Consider the following 24,833-nt stretch of genomic DNA (forward strand, 5'->3'; position numbering starts at 1 on the left):
TTTTGAGAAATGGACCTAATATAAGACTTTAAGGTAACCAATGAACCATGAATTTGAGGTAAAGGTCAGATGGCCCTGCCAGATACACATGTAAACCTAACTTTTATTCCATTCACCAAATTTAGTTTACCTTTTGCTTATAATATAGATCTGAATAACGTTGATTGATTGGTGTTTAACGCCACTTTCAGTACTATTGGCTATTTCGTGGTGGTCAATTTTATAGGTGAAGGAAGTTGGAGTGCCAGGAGGGATCCACAAACCTTTGGTAGGAAAACTGACAATCCTATAGTCAATTAAGATTGGAGTTGAAGACACCTGCCACATGCAGTTTTCAAACTCAGAACCTCAGTGTTGACAAATAAGTGGTACATTAGTTGGACTTCTTAGACCACTCAGCCACTGAGGCCACTGAATTACATTTGAAAACCATACCTTGATCATTGATCAATGAAAGATCATGTGAACCGTCTGAAATATTTTAAATTAGCTTTGCTATTATTAATGCCAGGATCGCAATTGTATATCAACTGTCATCTCAAACAAACCTTAAATGGTATTAATTATAGAAAAGCTAATTTTAATTATTTCAGAAACATGTATTTTTTAATCTGTGATAGCTAACATGAAATATTAATATGAATAAAGATTGATAAGCATTTGATATTTTGTCTATTATTAAATACATGTATTTTATTTATTTCACAGCACAATATATTTCAGCAACAAATGGATAGTTATGACATACATTTTACACTGGAATGATCCCATATAAACCCAAGCAAGTCCTGTACTCAGAAACTTTTACCTTTTTTAAGGCTATATAACAAATGTGATTAAGACTTACCCCAAAATCTTTCCAACAGTTATATTGCCTGCAGATTTTCCATTTGGATCAATAAATGCAGATATATTATATCCCATAGATTCACTGACTACAAACTCAAATCTCTACAAAAGACAAATCAATCAGTTTCTTCATAATATAAACAAATGAATCTCTCATAAACACGAACATTGTATTATATGTTATTATATTCTTTTTCGTAAAAATGTTTTATACTGCAATTCTTTTGTATGAGGCTTATATACTGGGGAACAGTAATAATTGTCATGCCCTTGAACAGTTTTGTTCAATTACAAAAAGGTTGACATTTTTATGACATTGGTCTAATATTGTTTTCATATTGCAGTAAACAATGGCTACACTAATGAAGTTTATTTTCCATCCCTAAATGAGCCCCTAATTGTATAGAAAAGTGATGTGAAATATTGACCATGTACAAAATATTACTCTGTTACTATATTTAGGAAATAAACATAACAGGAAGTGTTCTGGATAGAATTGTAGTTATAAATAATAAAATTTAAAACAATGGATGCTATAAGTCTAATCATATCATGCATTTCCTTTCATTCACATACAAAATAATTTGACATGTTCTTTTCACCATCACAGGACTCAATTCCTGATATAAATAAATTTCTATGCACGTCCTTACCTCTATATTTTCTACTCCATCATTGAGGTATCGACATCCATTGGTATACAGTAATCCAAATGGTATAAACATTAAAATTACTACAAACATAATCAAACTCCCAATCAAATAGGAACATAGCACACCACTGGAATAAAAGATAACATATTTTAATGCAAATACATTGTCCTTTTTACTATCCAATTCATAAATCCAAATCCAAATTTAATAAAAAAAAATTCTTAGAGTAGTAATATTCATTTGATTTTCTTCATAGTACAAAAATTATATGTTATAAACAGGTTTCACACCATTTATGTTAATATAAAATCAAAGAATATACTTGTCTTATTGAATTTATCATAGTAAACTAATTGTATATATTTCATCTTGACAACAAAACAAAATCTTCTCAAAAATCACTTAAATTCTTTTAACATAAATGTATTGATACAGATTACTTATATTTTGGCATTGCACAAGGCTGTGCATTTCCCAGACTGTTTATGGTATCTTTACAGAAAATCTTTTGGATGTGTACTGATTGATACTTTAGTCTGGGAGAACATGATGTACTTATTAGTTGTAATTGGCTTTGAACTAGCTTTCAGTAACTGTGAGCACTCTTATATTGGTCCTTTGTGTCTATTGTTTTTATGTTAGTTGGGTTTTTGTGAATTCTACAGATCTATTGATTTAAACCATTTGCAACTGATTTTTACACTTTGTTCTTATGCTGTGCTGCTATAGACTGTCCCATGTTATGGGGGAGAGTTGTGTGCTCACAAACTTATTTAACCCGGCTACATTCTTTATGTGCCTGTCCCAAGTCAGGAGCCTGGTTCATGACTGTCATATTCCTCTTAGTAAATTGTGTTATTACAAATTAGACAGTTTGTTTTGTTGTTAGATTTGTTTTACATTTTTCATGTCTGGGCCTCGTATAGCTGACTATATGGTATGGGTTTTTCTCATTGTTGAAAGCCATATGGTCACTTATAATTGCACACATCCATCTCATTTGAACTCTGTTGGATAGTTGTCTCATTGGCAATCTTACCACATCTCCTTATTTTTATAATAATGGTTTCAGCAAGTAAGAAATCAAAGTCTCATACTACTGCTTGCTTTTGCAATGTTTAGTTTAAAATATAATAACATAAACTGTTTAGCTCTATTCATTTCCTTGTTTTGATTCAATTAAGTGATCTAAAAGAAAGTCTTCATTCACATAAATAATCTTTTTAAAGATTTTGAAAAATTTTCACAGGAAAAGTGTCAGACACTGTACACATCAATTGCTTTAGAATTCTAGGATATTAAGATTGAGCCAGATAAAAATAAGGGTATTTGAAATACTCACCAACAAAGCATATTACTTCCAGCTCCTTTGTTACAGCATCTGGCATCACGTCCAGGCCTTTCTCCACATAGACCAAACAGTAGACCAAACAGGTAAAAGACGACCACTAACAAAGTTAGGCAAGGCACACCTATGAAAGCATACCATCTGAAGACAAGAATAAAAGTTATTTATCTTATGTCTTTACTTTATTTTTGTTTTTCAAATTAGCTCAGCTCCTTGTATGTGCTCATGATGTATAAAGAATCTGAAACCGCATCACATGAACACAAAAACATGCTGACAAGAAGCCATATAAGAAATTTCTTGTAGATCTAATTTGTAGTTTCTGATAGATTCTAAATTTTCATGGAACAGATAGACAGAGGTAAAACAGTATACAATATACAGTCTCCACTGCAGATATTTCTCTCTTGTTATTATACCTTACATATATTATAAACAATTCTATTGGGTAACACGTTATCATGCGACATGGAATAATTCAGTTAATTTTTATTTAATTGCAAGGAGGGACGAATAACCCTAAAAATTTACACCAGCGGTGAATAACCCTATTATTCACCGGCGAATAACCTTTTGAGTTTCTTGATTTGTACACGAGTTATCTCCCATGAAAATGACGTCACAGATGTAAGTAAACGAAATGGCAACATTTAACTTCAAGTTACAGGAAGCCCATCAAGTGACGAGGAAACAAGTCTTTGGAAATGCATCTAGTGCCGAAGATATCTCTTATAAATGGTCCTTTTCAGGGCCATCAATATTTCACAAAAAGATTCTAGCTTTGTTGTACATATGAGAAATTCTAAGACACAAATTTATTTTCCAACGTTTACATGTGTTTGTTCGATACAGTAGGTTACGTGCTTTTTCAATATTTCAAAAGGCCCTTTCACTGTTAGTTCGGTATAATAAAACAATTGTGGCCACTTAGAAGCGATGAATATCCAAAATTGTCAACCCTAAAAAATTATTTCACATCAGTGAAATAACCTTTTTCGTTTTGACAATTTTGGTTATTCAGCTTCTCTACGGTCCATAATTGTATAACATCTTTTTGCTAAATAAACAGGAAACATTTTTAATGCAGTTGATAGTTCATTAAACAATTAATTTAATATAATAAGAAATTGAATACTTAAGGAGTATTGTGATTTCAAACAGGGTTATTAATCTGCTGTTTGGAAATTACTTTGAAGAGAAGGCTAAGACAGAATCAAGGAAAAACATCATACTTACACATAATCTCCATATTGCTTTATAGACTCATCTGCATCATTAAGACCATCGGTCAAGTTCAGATTTTTTGTCTGAAAATATAATAAAGTATTTTTAAACATGAATAACAGCTTGTCAGAATTTATTCTACACTGAAAATTAAAGAGTGATGTTTTAATTACAAGATCTATATTATGAAAGAGGAAATTTTACAACGTTAACTGTCAATTAAGTTTGAATTAATTCTAAATCATGTAATTACCCCTGGTGCATAGTTTTAATGCCACATTTCTAGTTCAATAAAAAGTGGTAACACCGAGTTGGTTTACAATAGAATCAAGAAAATATGCTATAACTCTTACTATATTATTCAGGGTATCTTTTATGCTTGGAATTTCCTTCAATATATCGTCTCTTGTTTCATTAGTCTTTTTTTCTGCCTCTGAAAATAAAAGGAATATTATTAAAATTGTTGAGTAACTCAATGTGCACACAGTCATTTTATAGTCAAAGTACAGAAAGCTTAATTACATAAAATAACATCTAGGCTATTATTTCAAATAACATATCTTCATCTGCATTTTTGAAAAGTCCTTCGTCATATCCTGTTCCCAATTTAGAGAAGTCAAACCCTTCTACACAATTTGAAAGAACAAATTTTCCATGAAGGAGGAGGAATGACAATGCACAGTAGATACAAAATTGTTCTAACGGATTTTAGGCAAACTTGAAACATCTTATGTAAGACTTTTCCATTCTTCATTTTGCATGTACAAAAACAATAAAAGAACATTTAACTGAATAATGAGCAGAATAAAAAAATTACAGGTTCAAATTGGAATTCTAAACACGCATGAAGTCTTAATTAAATCTATCAACATTTTGGTCACTTTTTCTCATCAAAAGGTTCTTCGATATTGTGTGAAGTTGTGTCTGATTTTAAAATTAAACAAAATATCATGGAAATATTGCAGTTGTATCTGTCAGATCTGTAAGCAATACTAATCAGTTCTTATTGACAGTTGATTCTCTCAATAAACTAGTTCCATGTAATTTAAATAAAGATTATTATTTGGTTCATATAAATTCTAAATACAAACTAGTTATAGTTGTTGCCAACTTTGTCTGAATTTCATCCTTTACATCATCAAATTGTTCCCTTGCCTGAAAAATATAGATAATGTAACTTTGATCACTTCAAGTACAATATTTTTTCACTAAATTAGGACATCCCCATATTGCATGTTTACATAAACAAAACTAATGTAACAATAGGTTGCATCGAGTGAACCAACACCTTCTAACGGTACAGGCTGGTAGAGAGTAATCAGGATGGATACCCGGAGGTATGCTGCTACTGTCTTAAAACCTCAGGAAAATAATGCTACACAAAGACAACAACATCGTAGATTACTGCATCTAGAAGAGAAGATCCACCTTTGCCAAACCAGCGTTGTATTTGACAACCACACCGTATTGACAATATCGACCCCTTCCGAGATAGCCGAATTATTCTAGAAAGTCAACAAATGAACTACTACCACTCAAGATGAAAAGAAGACCACCGCAAAACGTACTGAACCGCAGAACCGCATGATTATTGTTGAAATAAACTTGCAACATGGATAGTGTACCACGACCGCAAAATGTAACCAATTCACCATAACTTCCACCATGCCCTACATGTGTGACTACAATACATCTTACAACATTCCAGACGCAATTGGAAGTAGTACCTCTTTCCCAGTGAAGCCTTTTGGAATGGTACGAAATGTCCTGTGAGGTGTTGTCCATTTTGGAAAAGACACTGACAATTCATTATTAACTTTTACTTTCACTTTCATTTTAACGTTGTCAAATCAATTACTGTGGATTCATTTATTTTCGTGGGTACCAATTTTCGTGGATTGAAGAAAACTTGCATTTTCGTGGATATTTAATTTCGTGGTTTCGGCAAAGTCTGCATATATTCCTTTAGGAAATTTGTAATTCGTTGAACATTTAAATTCGTGGTTCCCCTGTACCCACGAAATCCACGAAAATTGGTATCCAACGAATATTAATGAATCCACAGTATTGTGACGTTACGTCTTGTTAACCTTTGTAACCCCATATGCACCGCATTTTATGTACTTCAGTATTTGTTTTCTATGTTTATATTGTCCTGAAGACGCCACCGTAAGTGGCCAAACATGTAGACCATAATAAAGATTTTCCTTGCAGTAATCTACGATGTTGTTGTCTTTGTGTAGCATTAATGTAACAATAGATAGAAATCCCTAACCTATTTTGTATATGAGAAAATGAGTTCAAAAGGTAATTATCAATTCTAATGCAATTATTTTGTATCAATGGTTCTGATTGGATGACAGTAAGCATAAAATTCGCTATCTCCTTGTCTGTAACTAAGGAAGCCGACATTTTGAATTGCGGAATGTATTGACTTGTAATTTTTACAATAATAAGCAAAAAAACTCACATGTTGCACCTAGAAATCTTCTTTTATCAAATTTTATTAGCTTCTGAAGCGACCAAGAAGCCAGAAAACGGCTGGTGTTTACGTTTGACGCCGGAAGCATACCTATGACGTCACCTAGTTTTGGGGCCAAAGAAGATAACATCTTTTTGCGGAATTTTCTTTAATGAGAATTTTACACTGAAATAATGATTGAAATTGAATTATGTACTTGTTTTGCATTAGAATAGAGATAACTGTATTGTATTTGAAGCTTTGCGGACGTCCATCTGTAGTTTTACTATCGCAAATACCCGTTTACCTGTCTCCGCTACGTGTCACCAGGTAAACTAAATTTGCGACAGTAAAACTACCGATGGACGTCTGCAAAGCTTCAAATACAATACAGTTATCTCTTAATTGAACAGGGACCCAGCAATACAATTTAAACCAAAAAGATATCTAGATACGTGTATCACCTTATAGTCTTCAATAATGGACAAGTGTTCACAATGTGTGATAAGCTCTATATCACTGCTGTATATATATTTATATAAGTGTAAGCAAGAACTGTTCACTAAATTCCAGATGATGGAGGCCTGTTTAATGCTTCTGTTGAAGTATAAAAGTTCTGGTCTATCAAATACCCACCTAAATCACAGATAACTTATCAAATATGGGTTGTACAGTGTAAGAAAAGGTTGACTTAAAACCTAAGGATGGGCGCATGTATAAAAACAAATAAGATAATTGTACATACAAATTAACAGCCCAAGTCCCAATTAGTAGGACTCTCTCAACATTTAAAAGGGAGCACCAGTTGAATTGGTATTCATACCTCACAACAAAATATATAGACAAATAACATTTACTTTATCACAAAAATTAAGATTTGGTTTTTAAAATACTTACTTGACTAGCCTTGGTAGAAATATCTGTAACAGTTTGTACTATATTACCAATATTTGCTAAATTGTCCAGCTAAAAAAAAAAAACATTTTTTTTAAATTCTATAAAAACTTGAATATGAAAGTTTCATACATCAACATCACAAATAAATAATCAACAAAGGTATTATAATACCAAACATCCCCTCACAATTACACTTAATTTTGATTGGCTGTTTTTCCTTAATCCTGCTTGATAATCTTGACCTTTTACAAAACAATGATAATGAACAAGGTTCCAGCTCCCTCAAATAGCAATTGTGTGATTTATTTTTCTGGTGTAAGACATCAGATTTGTTATGCCTACACCTGTCATATTGCAACCTTGACTTAAGAATTCTGACCTTGAAATTAGAAACAACTAAATTTTTTATCTCATTACCAGATATTGTTTAACATTTGAAAAGTTAGAAGTTATCAATTTCCATGGAAACACTTAAAAGTGACTTTTCTATGATTTCATTTAAATATTCTAATAGTCGTGTCATGATTCCAGATACTCTTATTTTGATACAGTAATAGTTCTGCTAAATTTCAAACATACTACATTTTTTAAAAATTGTTTTACATTTTGTTGTATTTGGGTTTTGCTCATTGTTGAAGGCTGTACAGTGAACTATAGTTGTTTAAATCCATGTGATATGGACTCTGGTGGAAAGTTGTTTCATTGGCAATCATACCACATCTCCTTATTTTATATACATTGAAATTTTACAATATTAATACAATGTACATTTTTTTTTAATAATAAAATGCTTCGCTGGGGCGCAGCTTGATACGACCGCAGAGGTCGAACCCTGAACAGTTGGGGCAAGTATGGACACAACATTCAAGCTTGATACAGCTCTGAATTTGGATTGTTATTAAATATTTGACACAGCATAGGTTTCTGACACAGAAAGAATGTGGTCTAAGAACTTGAATTTTTTTAATTTACCTATTATGGTCCAATGTCCAAAATCAAAATACATGGTTAGATTCAGCATATCAAAGAACCCCATATATTTAATTTTTGTTAAAATCAAACAAAGTTTAATTTTGGACCCCAACTTGGACAAACTTGAAAACTGGTCCCATAATCAAAAATCTAAACACATGTTTAGATTCAGCATATCAAAGAACCCCAAGAATTCAATTTTTGCTAAAATCAAACTAAGTTTAATTTTGGACCCTTTGGACCTTAATGTAGACCAATTTAAAAAACGGGACTTAAAATTAAAAATCTAAATACACGGTTAGATTTGGAATATCAAAGAACCCCAATAATTCAATTTTTGATGAAATCAAACAAAGTTTAATTTTGGACCCTTTTGACCTCAATATGAACCAATTTGATAGCGGGGCCCACAAATAAAAAATCTAAATTCATGGTTAGATTCAGCATATCAAAGAACCCCATATATTCAATTTTTGTTGAAATCAAAAAAAGTTTAATTTTGGACCCCAACTTGGACCAACTTAAAAACTGGGCCCATAATCAAAATTCTAAACACATGTTTAGATTCAGCATATCAAAGAACCCCAAGAATTCAATTTTTGTTAAAATCAAACTAAGTTTAATTTTGGACCCTTTGGACCTCAATGAAGACCAATTTAAAAAACGGGACCCAAATTAAAAATCTAAAAACACGGTTAGATTTGGCATATCAAAGAACCCCAATAATTCAATTTTCGATGAAATCAAACAAAGTTTTAATTTTGGACCCTTTTGACCTCAATATGAACCAATTTGATAGCGGGGCCTACAAATAAAAAATCTAAATACATGGTTAGATTCAGCATATCAAAGAACCTCATATATTCAATTTTTGTTGAAATCAAACAAAGTTTAATTTTGGACCCCAATTTGGACCAACTTGAAAACTGGGCCCATAATCAAAAATCTAAATACATGTTTAGATTCAGCATATCAAAGAACCCCATATATTCAATTTTTGTTGAAATCAAACAAAGTTTAAATACTGGACCCTATCTTGGACCAACTTGAAAACTGGGCCCATAATCAAAAATCTAAACACATGTTTAGATTCAGCAAATCAAAGAACCCCAAGAATTCAATTTTTGTCAAAATCAAACTAAGTTTAATTTTGGACCCTTTGGACCTCAATGTAGACCAATTTAAAAAACAGGACCCAAAATTAATAACCTAAATACACGGTTAGATTTGGAATATCAAAGAACCCCAATAATTCAATTTTAGATGAAATCAAACAAAGTTTAATTTTGGACCCTTTTGACCTCAATATGAACTAATTTGATAGCAGGTCCTACAAATAAAAAATCTAAATACATGGTTAGATTCAGCATATCAAAGAACCTCATATATTCAATTTTTGTTGAAATCAAACAAAGTTTAATTTTGGACCCCAATTTGGACCAACTTGAAAACTGGGCCCATAATCAAAAATCTAAATACATGTTTAGATTCAGCATATCAAAGAACCCCAAGAATTCAATTTTTGTTAAAATCAAACTAAGTTTAATTTTGGACCCTTTGGACCTCAATGAAGACCAATTTAAAAAACGGGGGGACCCAAATTAAAAATCTAAAAACACGGTTAGATTTGGCATATCAAAGAACCCCAATAATTCAATTTTCGATGAAATCAAACAAAGTTTAATTTTGGACCCTTTTGACCTCAATATGAACCAATTTGATAGCGGGGCCTACAAATAAAAAATCGAAATACATGGTTAGATTCAGCATATCAAAGAACCTCATATATTCAATTTTTGTTGAAATCAAACAAAGTTTAATTTTGGACCCCAATTTGGACCAACTTGAAAACTGGGCCCATAATCAAAAATCTAAATACATGTTTAGATTCAGCATATCAAAGAACCCCATATATTCAATTTTTGTTGAAATCAAACAAAGTTTAAATACCGGACCCTATCTTGGACCAACTTGAAAACTGGGCCCATAATCAAAAATCTAAACACATGTTTAGATTCAGCAAATCAAAGAACCCCAAGAATTCAATTTTTGTCAAAATCAAACTAAGTTTAATTTTGGACCCTTTGGACTTCAATGTAGACCAATTTAAAAAACAGGACCCAAAATTAAAAACCTAAATACACGGTTAGATTTGGAATATCAAAGAACCCCAATAATTCAATTTTAGATGAAATCAAACAAAGTTTAATTTTGGACCCTTTTGACCTCAATATGAACCAATAAGATAACGGGGTCCACAAATAAAAAATCTAAATACATGGTTAGATTCAGCATATCAAAGAACCCCATATATTCAATTTTTGTTGAAATCAAACAAAGTTTAATTTTGGACCCCAATTTGGACCAACTTGAAAACTGGGCCAAAAATCAAAAATCTAAATACATGTTTAGATTCAGCATATCAAAGAACCTCATATATTCAATTTTTGCTAAAATCAAACAAAGTTTAATTTTGGACCCTTTGGACATTAATGTAGACCAATTTGAAAACTGGACCCAAAATTAAAAATCTAAATACACTGTTAGATTCGGCATAACAAATAAATAAATGTGATCAAAGATTTTACAAATCTAATGCGCCATACTGTGCAATTAAAGATTACTTCTTTAAATTCTTTTTCCCCCAAAAAAATTCTTTCCCTCAAGATATGGTCATAATCTCAATTCAAATTTCCAATGGAGTTGGCAACCATAATTACCCATTTAAATTTACCATAGTGCTAACTTAATCTATTTTATAATAGAATTAATAAAAATATAGTGTCAAATCTTTCATATGGATTTTTTTGTAAAAAAAAAAGATGAAAACATTTGCAGATATTTTTACTGGTCTTCCTTTATAAATATGCATTTCTTTAAACATAATTTAATAGCAGTGTAAGGGAAGTAACCAAAACATTGTATTTGGATTACCTCCCTTACACTGTTTTAGATTATCTTTATTGTTCATTAACCATTACTTTATACATAATTTAAAAGCAGTGTAAGGGAGATAATTTCAATGATGTATTTGATTTATCTCCCTTACACTGCTTTAAATTATGTTTTGTACTAAAGTATTTGTCCATTAACCAGGACAACCTTGTTTTTCCCCCTTTTTTGCCCCTAATTCCAAAACGGTTTGAGCCATAACCCCCCAAAGCAAATCCTAACCATCCCTTTGTGGTATGGAAACTTGTAGTATAATTTCAGAAAGATCCATACACCGTTCCACAGTTATTGTCTGGAAACTAGAAAATGCTTATTTTTGGCCCCTTTTTGGCCCCTAATTCCTTAACTGTTGGTACCATAACCCCCAAAATCAATCCCAACCTTCCTTTTGTGGTATTTAACCTTATGGTCAAATTTCAAAAAGATCCATTCACTTAAACTAAAGTTAGAGTGCGAAAACCGATATGTATTCGGACGACGACGCCGGACGACGACGACGACGACGACGCCAACGTCATACCAATATACGACCACAAAATTTTTTTGCGGTCGTATAAAAATTACCTGTGAGAAATCTGTTGCCAAATTAAGACCACTTGTGCTGGGACATTTTGGAATATTGGAACCATTGCAAATCGCTGTGATATTATTTCTCACATCATTTAATTTCTGTGTAGTATTTCCTCCTAGATCCTTCAGGGCTGTGACTTCTCTAGTAACAACAGTAAGACTTTCAGCAGATATGTTAGCATCTAAAAATATATTTGAAACTTATTACTGTGGATTCATTTATTTTTCGTGGGTTACAATTTCATGGATTGAGGCAAAATTGTATTTTTATGAATATTTGATTTCTTGGTTTTGCAAAAGTTTGTAATCAAGCATATAGAACATTTATTCTTTGTTAAACACATAAATTATTGATTAACCTGTAACCCCAAAATCTAAACAATTGGTTTCCAATGCATAATAATGAATCAACAGTAATAGAACAGGCATTTATTTCTTCATATATAGAATATTTTTTATAACATAATTCTAAAACTATTGGAATGAAACATTTTTTTTAAGACACTGGGCTTATGTGCATTTGAGCGAAAATAAAAAATGTACATAGGGTCGGTCATTTGAGCGCCAACATCATAGGACATTTTAGCGCCGGAATATTAACCTTACCTGTATTTTCAAATAGGACATTTGAGCGAAATTTCGTGTAATACTTTTATATGAATAAGGAAAAGATTTTTTAAAAGTAAGAAAAAAGAGTTAGTTTTTAAAATAAATAAATTTTATTTGGTTTTACACCCGAGTAATTCGACCGGTTCTGGCTAGTAAATGGTAGTGTAGTCCTGAGTTGATCTTTTCTTACCAATCCATTCTACTATAGTACATTGGCTATGCAAAAGCAGAAAGTTTGATTAAGTAAACAATACAAAGACGTAGATTCAGATATCAGTAAATGGCTGAAAGGAGTGTTTGTGATAGGTTTCTTAGCTCCAGAGGAAGTAGCAGACTGTTTTGTTGAGGATTTCATGACCTAACGACAAGCCTTGTATAGACTTTGCCTATAACTTGACTGAAACTTACATTACAGACAAATTGTTGTTTCCCCTTTATGCACCTCAGAGCCAAACAGATAAGAAGAAGGAACAGATTCTCTTGGACTTGCATTCGCGGTACTGCCAGTAGGAAATAACAAGGGATTTTTTTTATGTCAGAAGCTAGGATATAAATTTCAAGCCCGAACTGACTTGTAAATAATGCAATTGCCGGGTTTTACCCGTGGTGAGCAGGGGTAACAGATTATATCTGGCAAACGGAAGAGGTACTCCTCCATCATTCTTAATTTTTTTCGCTCAAATGTCCTAAGCTTATGTTTTATTTTCGCTCAAATGTCCTAAGCTTATGTTTTATTTTCGCTCAAATGTCCTAAAATTGCGGGGCTGAAATGTCCATTGCCGGGGCTTATATAGCTTATAGTTTCCAATTATAGCAATTATCTGAAAATTGTTAAATCAATTTGTCAATTCAATTATTAATCATAATTCAGAAAACAGCATCATATTGAATCTATTTCATTTATAACTGAAGCAAGCACTGATTACACCAACATTACCACTAATTAAATGATGTTATATTTTCATCAGCAGACTAGCTATTATGGTAACACAGTATAAAGTATCTATCTAGTGGAGTATCAGTGACAAAGATGTTTATTATAAAGTTGAAAATTACTTCTATCTATCACCACTGTAGGGGGTACAACTCACTGCAGTCTGCACTCAATCTTCTACTATGTGATAGTTTGTCTGTGCCTCACATTAAGATGTATTGATTTTTTTCCATGCAGTAAGTTTCTTCACCGTATAATTTATGAATGGCTGAAGTGACACGCATGAATGAACAGATATTGACTTAACCATGACACAAGCATAGTCAACTTACTTTGTCCTAAACTCTCTACCTGGTTCAAAAGGTCTGTAGCATTAAGGGAATTCTGTATATCTTCTACAGTTTGTTCAGATGCACCTGATAAAAGTTTTAAAAAAATTCAATAATTAAAATAGTGTCCTTGGGTTGCATTTTTATAAGTAAACTTTGTCCAATAAAAATCTAAAACTTATCTTTACATTTATATATAGAACCAACTAGTTTAAATCATTTTCTACGATTAAAATGTGACAAAACTATTACTTGTGAATGGTATATCTAGAAGAAAAGAATGATACTTTTAACTATAATTTATCTTAATTTTAGCTGTACTGTTGAAACTCATGTACTAGTTAGAATTTCTGAAGACTGTTTTGGTTGAGGACTGAGTATTTTTGTTTGAATAAATATTCTCATATTGAAATAAATTACGAAAATCAATAAAAAATAAATGGAGAATGTGTCCATGGGACACAGATGATGCCTCTGCTTGCATATAACGTTATAAAGGGACATAACTCAAGAACGGTAAAAGTGACGCCACCCAAATTCAAACTTGATCTGAGTTTTGTGGTAATAAGCATTGTGTATAAGTTTCATAACATTTGGTTGAGGCAAACTTAAGTTAGAGAACGGAAACTAATTTTGGGACATACATATTGACATACGACGTGCGCAGGGACATAAACATTTTTTAATTTATATAATTTTTTCATTTGAAATGACCATTACCATCCCATAAAGTTAGGAAGCAACAAGGTTAATGCAACAACAGCAAAAATATAACAACTTACATATTTTGAATAATGTATCATTAATATAAAGCATTTAAAAGTAAGGGGGAAAACTATCAGAGGAGCTAGAAATAGATTACAATACTTGTTATTTGCATAATCGTAATTGAACTTCAATCTGTACAGGATAACTTCCATAACTAAAAATCTTTTATCTTTAATAATCAGTAGTAATTAATGAAGAAGATTAAGAATTTAATAAGAATACAAAGGGTTTGATAGTTTTTAGATCCATTCCAGCATTTAAGCTTCTTACTTTCAAATGTATATTTTCAAATATCTCAGTCGTGTAACATTCTACTTATCCTGGTAAATTTCGCATGTTACAAGATAAAAAGTCTGAAACTTCTGAATCAAATCCAAATCTATATTTCATATTTTAACAGTTAAATAAAACTGCTAAATGGCAGTATTCTATAAATAGGATTATAGGAGTATGAAACATATAGGACAGAACCCTTAAGCAATATCTAAAATAATAAATTACCTTTAATTATTTTTAATAGTTCTTTCACTGTGTCTTTAACAGTAGTTTCAGAGGATTTTACAATTTCCTGAAATGAAAAGAAAATGAATTAATTAACAATTATTAAGATGGTGTGAGATTTATAAATATCTATATATGGTGTAAAGGCCAACACATGATTCAAGGTTCCATTAGCTCTTTTTTATTATTAATACCCCATATACCCATCTATTTATTTTAATTATTTTGTCTATAAATAATAGTCTTAAACAGCTATGCCACAAATCAAAGATTCATTTGATTAAAAATGTTGAGTGCATTTTTCAGAATGGATATGATGGGAAGTAACATGTAACAAGAGATTAATCCAATCATCAAAACCATTTAAAATGCATATAGAAATTGACCACTTGTTCTAAGATTTTGCAAATTTTTTTGGATATGCATACAAACATTTCCGAGGCAGTCTAACTTGAATAAACTAATCAGTCTTCTGATAAACAAAAATAATTTGGAAATAGCTTTAAGTCTTGGGAATCAACTTCCTACTCCCTAATTGACATAAAAAACATTAAGTGACCAGTAAGGATGTTCCAGACGTGAGTAATTGTGAAACATATGAAAAATAGCCTATTATTTTTCAAGATTATAAAGTTTCATAGTTCTAGGATGCCTAACCTAATAAACTGTTATCACAGAGATATGTCTCGCCTTTTTGTAATTTTGATAATGCAAATGTTGAAATTAAAATAGCAATACTTGAACATGTAAGTAATGCAAATATTCAAAGTCGATGAACCATGACTGAAGGTACATGGCTGAACAATCTCCATGGAAATGAGATGTGCCAATGGTAATACAACTGCATACCAAATACCATTGACTTATCATAAGTCGTTCCCTTTAAAGAAACATAAACACAAACATTAACTTGTAAACTAAGCAAAAGTTTCAAAGTCAATAGACCATGACTGAAAGGGTGGGGCCAGATAATCTCCAAGGAAATGAGATGTGCTAATGCTTATACAACTGAATACCAATTAACATTGGCCTACCACTAAATGGTTCCCCTTGAACTGACCTAATCACAAACTAATACATGTAAACTAAGCAAAAGTTTCAAAGTCAATAGACCATGACTAAGGGGGCGGAGCCAAATAATCTCCATGGAAATGAGATACGCCAATGCTTATACAACTGCATACCAAATATCATTGACCTACCACAAACGGTTCCCCATAAACTGACCTAATCTCAAACTAATACATGTAAACTAAGCAAAAGTTTCAAAGTCAATAGACCATGACTGAAGGGGCAGGGCCAAATAATCTCCATGGAAATGAGATGTGCCAATGCTAATACAACTGCATACAAAATATCATTGACCTATCACTTGTGGTTCACCATAAACTAGACCTAATCACAAACTAATACATTGTTGACGCCGCAGCCTATGTCTCGCTTTTTGACTCCATCAAGGCGAGACAAAAATGGTCAAAATTAAGAAAAGTCAATACATTGTCAAAATATTTTCTATGGTTACAGCAAACTTAAAAAATAATATGGTTTTGATGATTAAAGTCCCTTACCTCCTTGAATTACTATTTTGAAGATCATCATAATTAAAATGTTGCTAGTCTTCTTTGAACCTTACATTCATTGTGTAAAAAGTTTGTAAGGATTCATCAAGGTATACTTGAGTATGAAAGATGTGACATACTCTGCGGAAAAGATAGCTGGACTGAAGTTTTTGTTCAGAATACACATGTGTATGATTAACACAATTTTAACCAGAAGAATATTTATCATATGTCCTAATTAAAGAATTCATTTTTCACAATGCAATAGAACAGATTTCAATGTATATCAGGATCTAAAGATTTTTTGTAGTTTTGCAAGATAAATGTGCAAGAAAATTGTTGTTGTGAACATTTACAACGTATTAAAATATTTCTAACTGTACCCTATACTTACATCTGCAGTCTCTCCAGCAAAATCTACTAAACCATTCAGCGATGACTTTACTTGTCCAATTGGTCCCTGGTCATTGACATTTTCTAATTTGGAATGTAGGATTTCATTGGATATCACAGAAAATATAGCACCAACTCTGAAAATGGACAACTGGTTTTATTAATATGATAGAAACAGCTTCTGAAATAATACTAAAAGAAGACAATCCTAATCAGTTATGTATTATTTGAGACTGTTTAACACTATCAAGGAGATTTTTGTGAAGTTGCACAAAGAACATCCCATTTGCTATGAGACATTGGAACCTTAGATAATATAGAGTTTGCCCTACACTGTTGAGGCTTGTTCATTGTTGTGTGTATGCTGACTGATAGGTGTTGTTGGACTGCTGTCTGATTGACATTTGTTGAAGGTCTTACAGTGCCCTTTAGTTAACATCTTCGTCATTTGGTTTCTGGTGGAAGTTTTTTCTCATTACCATGTCTCCTTATTTATATTTACTTTATTCATTATTATTATTTTAAATAATTCCTCATCATTTTTATTCAAGTTGCAAACTTTTAGGTTGCTGCAGCAAGACTGTCATGTTTTCAACAATTAATGTATGAGCCATCAAATACAGTAAAGGTTACTTCTTAGAATTTTGTAGTTTCATGTAACATAATATGCATATAATTTACAACAACTTGACATTATCAAAAGATTATGAAAATCTGGAATAAAATTCTTATTTAAAGATTTTTTTGTCAGAAACCCATCTATGCACTGTGTCAATAAGTGAATAAGACAAGCCTATGAATGCATAAATTCAAGAGCTTCATGGTAAGCATTTCAAAGAGCTTTGGATGAATTCTGATGAAGCAGTTTCAGGCTGTCAAAGTTGACTAAATACTTTACTGTTTATTAAAAATATGAATTTAAATTAAGTTTTGGAGGAGAGTAGAAGTGAGAAATGCATACCTATTGTCATCTTATCTTTTTTTATTTCCTTTACCTAATGCTTTCAGTAACAAATGAGAAATAAGACCTGTGAAACAGTTTGTTACAAATGATATCAGTTACATCAACAGTCAATAATCTATTCTCAGCAACAAAAGAAACGCACCACCTCCACAAATTTCTTTGGAGTAAAAATTCTTTTGCATATAACTTTTTTTTAAATGATTGTAATGAGTCAAAGTTTTGACAAAACACTTTCGGAAGTCATAAACACCAAATTCTGTGTAAATGAAATTTTCTTAACTTTGACTTTTGACATCTCAAAATACACATTTTTAACCAAAAACAAAAAAATGTTGCCAAATTTGTGTAACTAAAGTCGTGTGTATCTTTTATCCTGAAAACAAAGAAACGACTTTGACTTTCAGTTTCTTAATCCAATTCTTGTCTGATGACCAATTTGAGAAATTCACTTATCTCAGACTTTTGATTTTTAACTTTTGTCGCCACTAAAATGAAAATTTCTCTGTAAAATCTGCATTAATTTGAAGATCATGCATAAATTAAAATAGATTTCTACAAATTTGTACCAAATTCAAGAAATTGTGAAACTTCTATATATAGTAAGATGTGTTGTGTTATTTGTGTTGTTAAGTATACATAAGGTATATAAAACAAAATGACAAAAAATTATCTTATTTTACCTTTTTGAATAAAAAACTGAAATTGATATGAGCATTTTACACAGGTAGTCTATTTCGACCCAGATTCTTTTTATAAAAAAAATGTCACACACCCACAAAACATAACAAGTACTATTCAATACCAAATTATATGTTTACAAAATGGTTACAGATGGTTTTTATCGGGATGTGAGGAGTTTAATGATTTCTTACAAGCAAACGATGAAATAGTGATAACTGCTTGATTTACCTTGTTTATCCATTAAAAAAGAAAAATCAATGAAAATTTATATTACATTTTTACACTGTTGCTTCAGAATACACAAAAGAACAATTTTCATGTATTCACTTCATTTTTCAGAAATAAGAAAATGATGAATATTATATTGTTCCTATATTAACATGAAGATGTTCCATATGCAGATCCAGTGGGAGATGGGATATGCTATGGCAAATAATTTGTGGTTTTTCTGGTTCAATTTTCATATTCTTGACTTCCAGACCACCCTCATATTTTTTGTTTGTCCCCCTTTTTGAAAGTCCTTGACCAGCCACTGTCATAGATTAATAATATAGAGAATGTCAAGAATATGTACTGGGAATTTTTTAGTGTCAAGCATTGGAGTTCTCTAATGATTATACATATATATCAGAGGACCTTCGATGAATTTTATTTTTTTCTACTCAGATACTAGCGCAAAATGTATATCAATTCAAACTAGTTATTAATAGTAACTTAATGCGTGAATTAAATTTTTCCATACAAATACTAGGAAATTGTAACCACAAAATTAAGAAGTCAAGGAAAAATTAATTTTAACATATTACATTTTGTGTGAAGTCTGAAACAACTAATTGAATATCAGAAAATACCATGGTTTAATTCAGATCACCAGATAATTTTGATCCATGTTCATAATAATTCTGTTTGAATATCTGAGTGATCTCTAAGAACACTCTCATAACAAGTGAAACTGCGAGCTACTGCTCACTGATGATACCCCACCAAAATATTTCCATAAACAGGAAGTTGTTGAGTGATGAATCTGAAAACGCATCACACGGTATAGTTGACTTATATAAACCCTGAAACCAAATTTCAGGAATCCTTGTATTGTAGTTCCTCAGAAAAATGTGACGAAAATTTTCAACTTTGCTATCATGTGTAAAATAATACAAGTGTTCGGTAAACAGGGAGTTGTTGAGTGATGAATCTGAAAACGCATCACACGGTAAAGCTGATATGTATAAACCCTGAAACCAAATTTCAGAAATCCTAGTATAGTAGTTCCTGAGGAAAAATGTGACTAAAATTTTCAACTTGGCTATCATGTGTAAAATGATACAAGTGTTCGGTAAACAGGGAAGTTGTCGAGTGATTTATCTGAAAACGCATCACACGGTAAAGCTGATATATATATACACCCTGAAACTGAATTTCAGAAATCCTAGTATAGTAGTTCCTGAGAAAAATGTGACTAAAATTTTCAACTTGGCTATCATGTGTAAAATGATACAAGTGTTCGGTAAACAGGAAGTTGTTGAGTGATTTATCTGAAAACGCATTCACGGTATAACTGACTTATACAAACCCTGAAACCAAATTTCAGAAATCCTTGTAATGTAGTTCCTGAGAAAGTTGCGACAAAAATATTCATGGGACAGACAGACGGACTGACGGATAGATGGATGGACTGAAGGACGGACAGAGGAAAAACAGTATACCCCCACTTTTTTAAAGCAGGGGTATAAAAATGACTTATACTGTGGATTCATTATTATTCCCTAATTTTCATGGATTTCATTGGTATAGGGAACCACGAATTTAAATGTTCAACCAATTACAAATGCTCTCTAGGAATATATGCTGACTTAGACAAAAACCACTAAATCAAATATTTATGAATATGCCAGTTTTCCGCAATTCACGGAAATTGGTACACATGAAAATATATCAATCGAAAGTATTTAGAGATTATACCAGCTGCATACTTACAAAATTAACACAGTAAATATAAACAAGAAGGATGCAAATGTAACTCTTTTACATTTGGCATTCTTTGGATCTTCTTTTGATGAGGCTTTCCCACATTTCTTACAGCAACAGTAACAACAACATGTTATACAACCAGCCAATGGCATACAGAATACAAACAACAGTCCTATCACTACACAGGCAGCAAACCCTCCAAATACTGCTACCAACTGTAAATAAAAATAACAGAGTAAAATATCATTGCACAGACAGCAAACCCTCCAAATACTGCTACCAACTGTAAATAAAAATAACAGAGTAAAACATCACTACACAGGCAGCAAACCCGCAAATACTGCTACCAACTGTAAATAAAAATAAAAGAGTAAAATATCACTACACAGACAGAAAACCCTCAAAATACTGCTACCAACTGTAAATAAAAATAACAGAGTAAAACATCACTACACAGGCAGCAAACCCTCCAAATACTGCTACTAACTGTAAATAAAAATAACAGAGTAAAACATCAATACACAGGCAGCAAACCCTCCAAATACTGCTACCAACTGTAAATACAAATAATAGAGTAAAACATTACTACACAGGCAGCAAACCAAGGCTTCCAAAACGGTCATATATTCCGGACATTTGTATAATGTCCGGTAAAAGTCCGGCTGGGCAAAGCATGAAACGGACATCTACTTTTTAGTTTTCAAGGCTTAAGAGACGGTCATTTTAACATAATTCGCGATCTTTTTGACCCAACCTTTTGCCTTTAACAGCCACACATTTCCGGTCATAAAAGTGACATGATCATTAAGCACTATCAAAACAACCCCTACTTTAATACCTTCTCATTTTAATCAAGGCTAATTAGTTGTCGAACAGCTGAAATTTACCTGTTCAGGTGACAGGTAAATTATATTGAACCAGACATTGATCGATCTATTCAAAGTTATTTTCTTACATTTCAGCGGTTTGCATCCAATTAATTTAGTTAAAAAGATTAAAATTATCAGAAATACGTTTGCAAATATGATTTGATGAAAAAATTAAAAAGGTGAAAATGAAAAATCGTCATAACCATGTTGTTTGAACCAGAGACATGTCTCTGTTTGAACCAGTACACGTGTGCGCATGTGCGCAGGTGTGAAATTTAATTATGCATCCTAATTTCTTCAAAAAATGCTTAAATTGTCATTGATACCTTTATCTAACGTTTATTTCGAATATTTTCTTGAAGAAATAACGTAGAAAGAGCTACTTACACTCATTCATGCTTTGCATACGTACACGGAATTTACGTATCCGTCTCTGGTCCATGTTTTACCATTGTCAAGATAACATCCGGTTTAGATTTAAAAACGAAAGTAAAGTTTTTGACAACGTTATTTTGCACAAATAAAGAGTCTAAGCAGATATAAGTACGCTGATGTTGCACACTTCGAATGATGCACTGCCAATTTAACAGTTTACGTCAGAACTTTGAATCTGAATCAAAGAAAGTTTAATATCGGTTTTTTTTAATGTCAATCATTGGGATGGCCAACTCGGCAACTGATTACCATAATTGCCTTTTATTTATTTAGTCTTAAGGGATTAAAATCGGGATAATATATAAAATGTCCGGCTGGCTAAAAATAATTTTGGAAGCCCTGCAGCAAACCCTCCAAATACTGCTACCAACTGTAAATAAAAATAACAGAGTTAAACATCACTACACAGGCATAAAACCCTCCAAAAACTGCTACCAACAGTAAATACAAATAACAGAGTTCAACATCAGTACACAGGCAGCAAACCCGCCAAATACTGCTACTAACTGTAAATAAAAATATCAGAGTAAAACATCACTACACAGGCAGCAAACCCTTCAAACTCTTCTACCAACTGTAAATAAAAACAAGAGTGCACACACTGAAATGTCTCGCCTTCTTTACTAACCATTGATTTTATGTTGATAGTCCTAAATATAAAGCTTTACTACAAGTAAAACATAAACTTAACATGATCCAAGAAATTAAAGTCAAGGTCAGATAAACCAAACTAGAAATACGTGTACACCTTACAATCATTCAATAAACCAAACATAGTTGACCTATTGCTTATAGTTTCTAAGAAACAGTCTCAACCAAGAAAACTTAACATTGACCAATGAACCATGAAAATGAGGTCAAGGTCAGATGAACCATGCCAGATAGACATGTACACCTTACAATCAATTTATGCATTAAATATAGTTGACCTATTGCTTATAGTATCCAAGAAACAAACTTAACCATGAAAACTTAAAATTGACCAATGAACCATGAAAATGAGGTCAAGATCAGACGATACCTGCCAGACAGACATATACACCTTACAATCCTTCCATACAACAAATATAGTTGATCTATTGCTTATAGTTGAAGAAAAACAGACCAAAACACAACAACTTAACACTGAGAAATGAACCGTGAAAATGAGGTCAAGGTCAAATAAAACCTGCGAGACTGACATGTACATCATTAAATATTTCCATACACCAAATATAGTTGACCTATTGCATATAGTATTAGAAAAAAAGACCAAAACTCAAAAACATAACTTTGACCACTGAACCATGAAAATGAGGTCAAGGTCAGATGACACCTACCAGTTGGACATGTATACCTTACAATCCTTCCATATACCAAATATAGTAGACCTACTGCTTATAGTATCTGATATATGGACTTGACCACGAAAACTTAACCTTGTTCACTGATCCATGAAATGAGGTCGAGGTCAAATGAAAATTGTCTGACGGGCATGAGGACCTTGCAAGGTACGCACATACTAAATATAGTTATCCTATTACTCATAATAAGAAAGAAATTAACATTACAAAAAATGTTGACTTTTTTTTCAAGTAGTCACTGAACCATGAAAATGAGGTCAAGGACAATGGACATATGACAGACGGAAACTTCGTAACATAAGGCATCTATATACAAAGTATGAAGCATCCAGGTCTTCTAGCTTCTAAAATATAAAGCTTTTAAGAAGTTAGCTAACGCCGCCTCCGCCACCGCCGCTGGATCACTATCCCTATGTCGAGCTTTCTGCAACAAAAGTCGCAGGCTCGACAATAACAGAGTAAGATATCATTGCACAGGCAGCAAACCCTCCAAACACTGCTACCAACTGTAAATAAAAATAATAAGAGTAACGTATCAATTCACAGGCAGCAAACCCTCCAAACACTGCTACCAACTGTAAATAAAAATAACAGAGTGAAACATCACTACACAGACAGCAAACCCTCCAAATACTGCTACCAACTGTAAATAAAAATAACAGAGTAAATCATCACTACACAGGCACTCAGCAAAACCTCCAAATACTGCTACCAACTGTTAATAAAAATAACATCATAAAAATATGCACACCCTTAGTATACCGATATATATAAACACTCTGCATAATGATGATAATATAAACTTTTAATTTGAAACTGATGCAAGAGTAAGCTGGACAAACCATTTACCCTATTTGGCAGATGGACAGGGGTGAAACAATATGTTCCAACATTTTTTTCAATTTTCAGTTACACCCCTCAACATGTTCAAGATAAATTTCTTACAAAAAATCTTTGAAACTATATGTATGCATTTACTGTTCCTTGATTTGAAATAAAACTTTCTGATTACTACTTATTGATATACATGTTTTAATATGCTGCAACACATGTACACAATGATACAGATTTGGAAGAAAAACATTTTAAAATTTTAAATGGCATTTCAATCAATAAACCTATGTATACTGATTAAAAAAAGTTCAGCTACATATGTTTGAATTTTTAAAAACTTTAAAATAAAAATTGTGAAAATAACTTAATTCTTTTTGTTGATTAAGAATTGCATTTATTTTCTTTCTTATAATAATCTGTGTATTGTTATATTAAGAAGTATAATTGATTTTTAAATATAATATTAAAAATATTTGTTGCTAAACTTTTTTCACGGAGTATATTATACATGTACTATCTGTAAAATAATAAATCATGATTTATCTTATAAATTTTACTGGCAAAGTCAATAGGCTGATATCTAACAATGCAATCTTTCATGTCAGATTATTCTATTTACAACAAAACCATACATCTTGTACCTGGTCAGTTTCAATATGGCATTTTATCTTTTTATACTGACTTCATCAGTTCAAATCCCAGCTCCCCTAGTGGGCTCGC

At 31.9% G+C, this 24,833-nt stretch overlaps 1 protein-coding gene across 9 annotated transcripts in view; it reads right to left on the bottom strand.

Annotated features, from left to right (window-relative positions):
- The window catches only part of LOC127710120 (prominin-1-A-like), a 70,172-nt gene that overhangs the window by 30,591 nt on the left and 14,748 nt on the right, over positions 1-24,833 (bottom strand). For all 9 annotated transcript variants that reach the window (XR_007985997.1, XR_007985998.1, XM_052215866.1 and 6 more), the window contains 12 exons: positions 20,639-20,847; positions 17,021-17,156; positions 15,068-15,134; positions 13,802-13,885; positions 11,921-12,108; positions 7,433-7,501; positions 5,166-5,229; positions 4,428-4,507; positions 4,087-4,157; positions 2,845-2,991; positions 1,503-1,629; positions 848-951 (listed from right to left, as the gene is read on the bottom strand). Coding sequence is in view for 7 of the 9 variants with exons in the window: in XM_052215866.1 (XP_052071826.1) it covers positions 848-951; positions 1,503-1,629; positions 2,845-2,991; positions 4,087-4,157; positions 4,428-4,507; positions 5,166-5,229; positions 7,433-7,501; positions 11,921-12,108; positions 13,802-13,885; positions 15,068-15,134; positions 17,021-17,156; positions 20,639-20,847 (1,346 nt within the window). In the remaining 2 variants the exon portion in view is untranslated. The remainder of the gene's footprint in view (positions 1-847; positions 952-1,502; positions 1,630-2,844; positions 2,992-4,086; positions 4,158-4,427; positions 4,508-5,165; positions 5,230-7,432; positions 7,502-11,920; positions 12,109-13,801; positions 13,886-15,067; positions 15,135-17,020; positions 17,157-20,638; positions 20,848-24,833) is intronic.

This window comes from Mytilus californianus, unplaced genomic scaffold (assembly GCF_021869535.1).
Source record: "Mytilus californianus isolate M0D057914Y unplaced genomic scaffold, xbMytCali1.0.p SCAF_7, whole genome shotgun sequence".
Taxonomy (NCBI): Eukaryota; Metazoa; Mollusca; class Bivalvia; order Mytilida; family Mytilidae; genus Mytilus; species Mytilus californianus.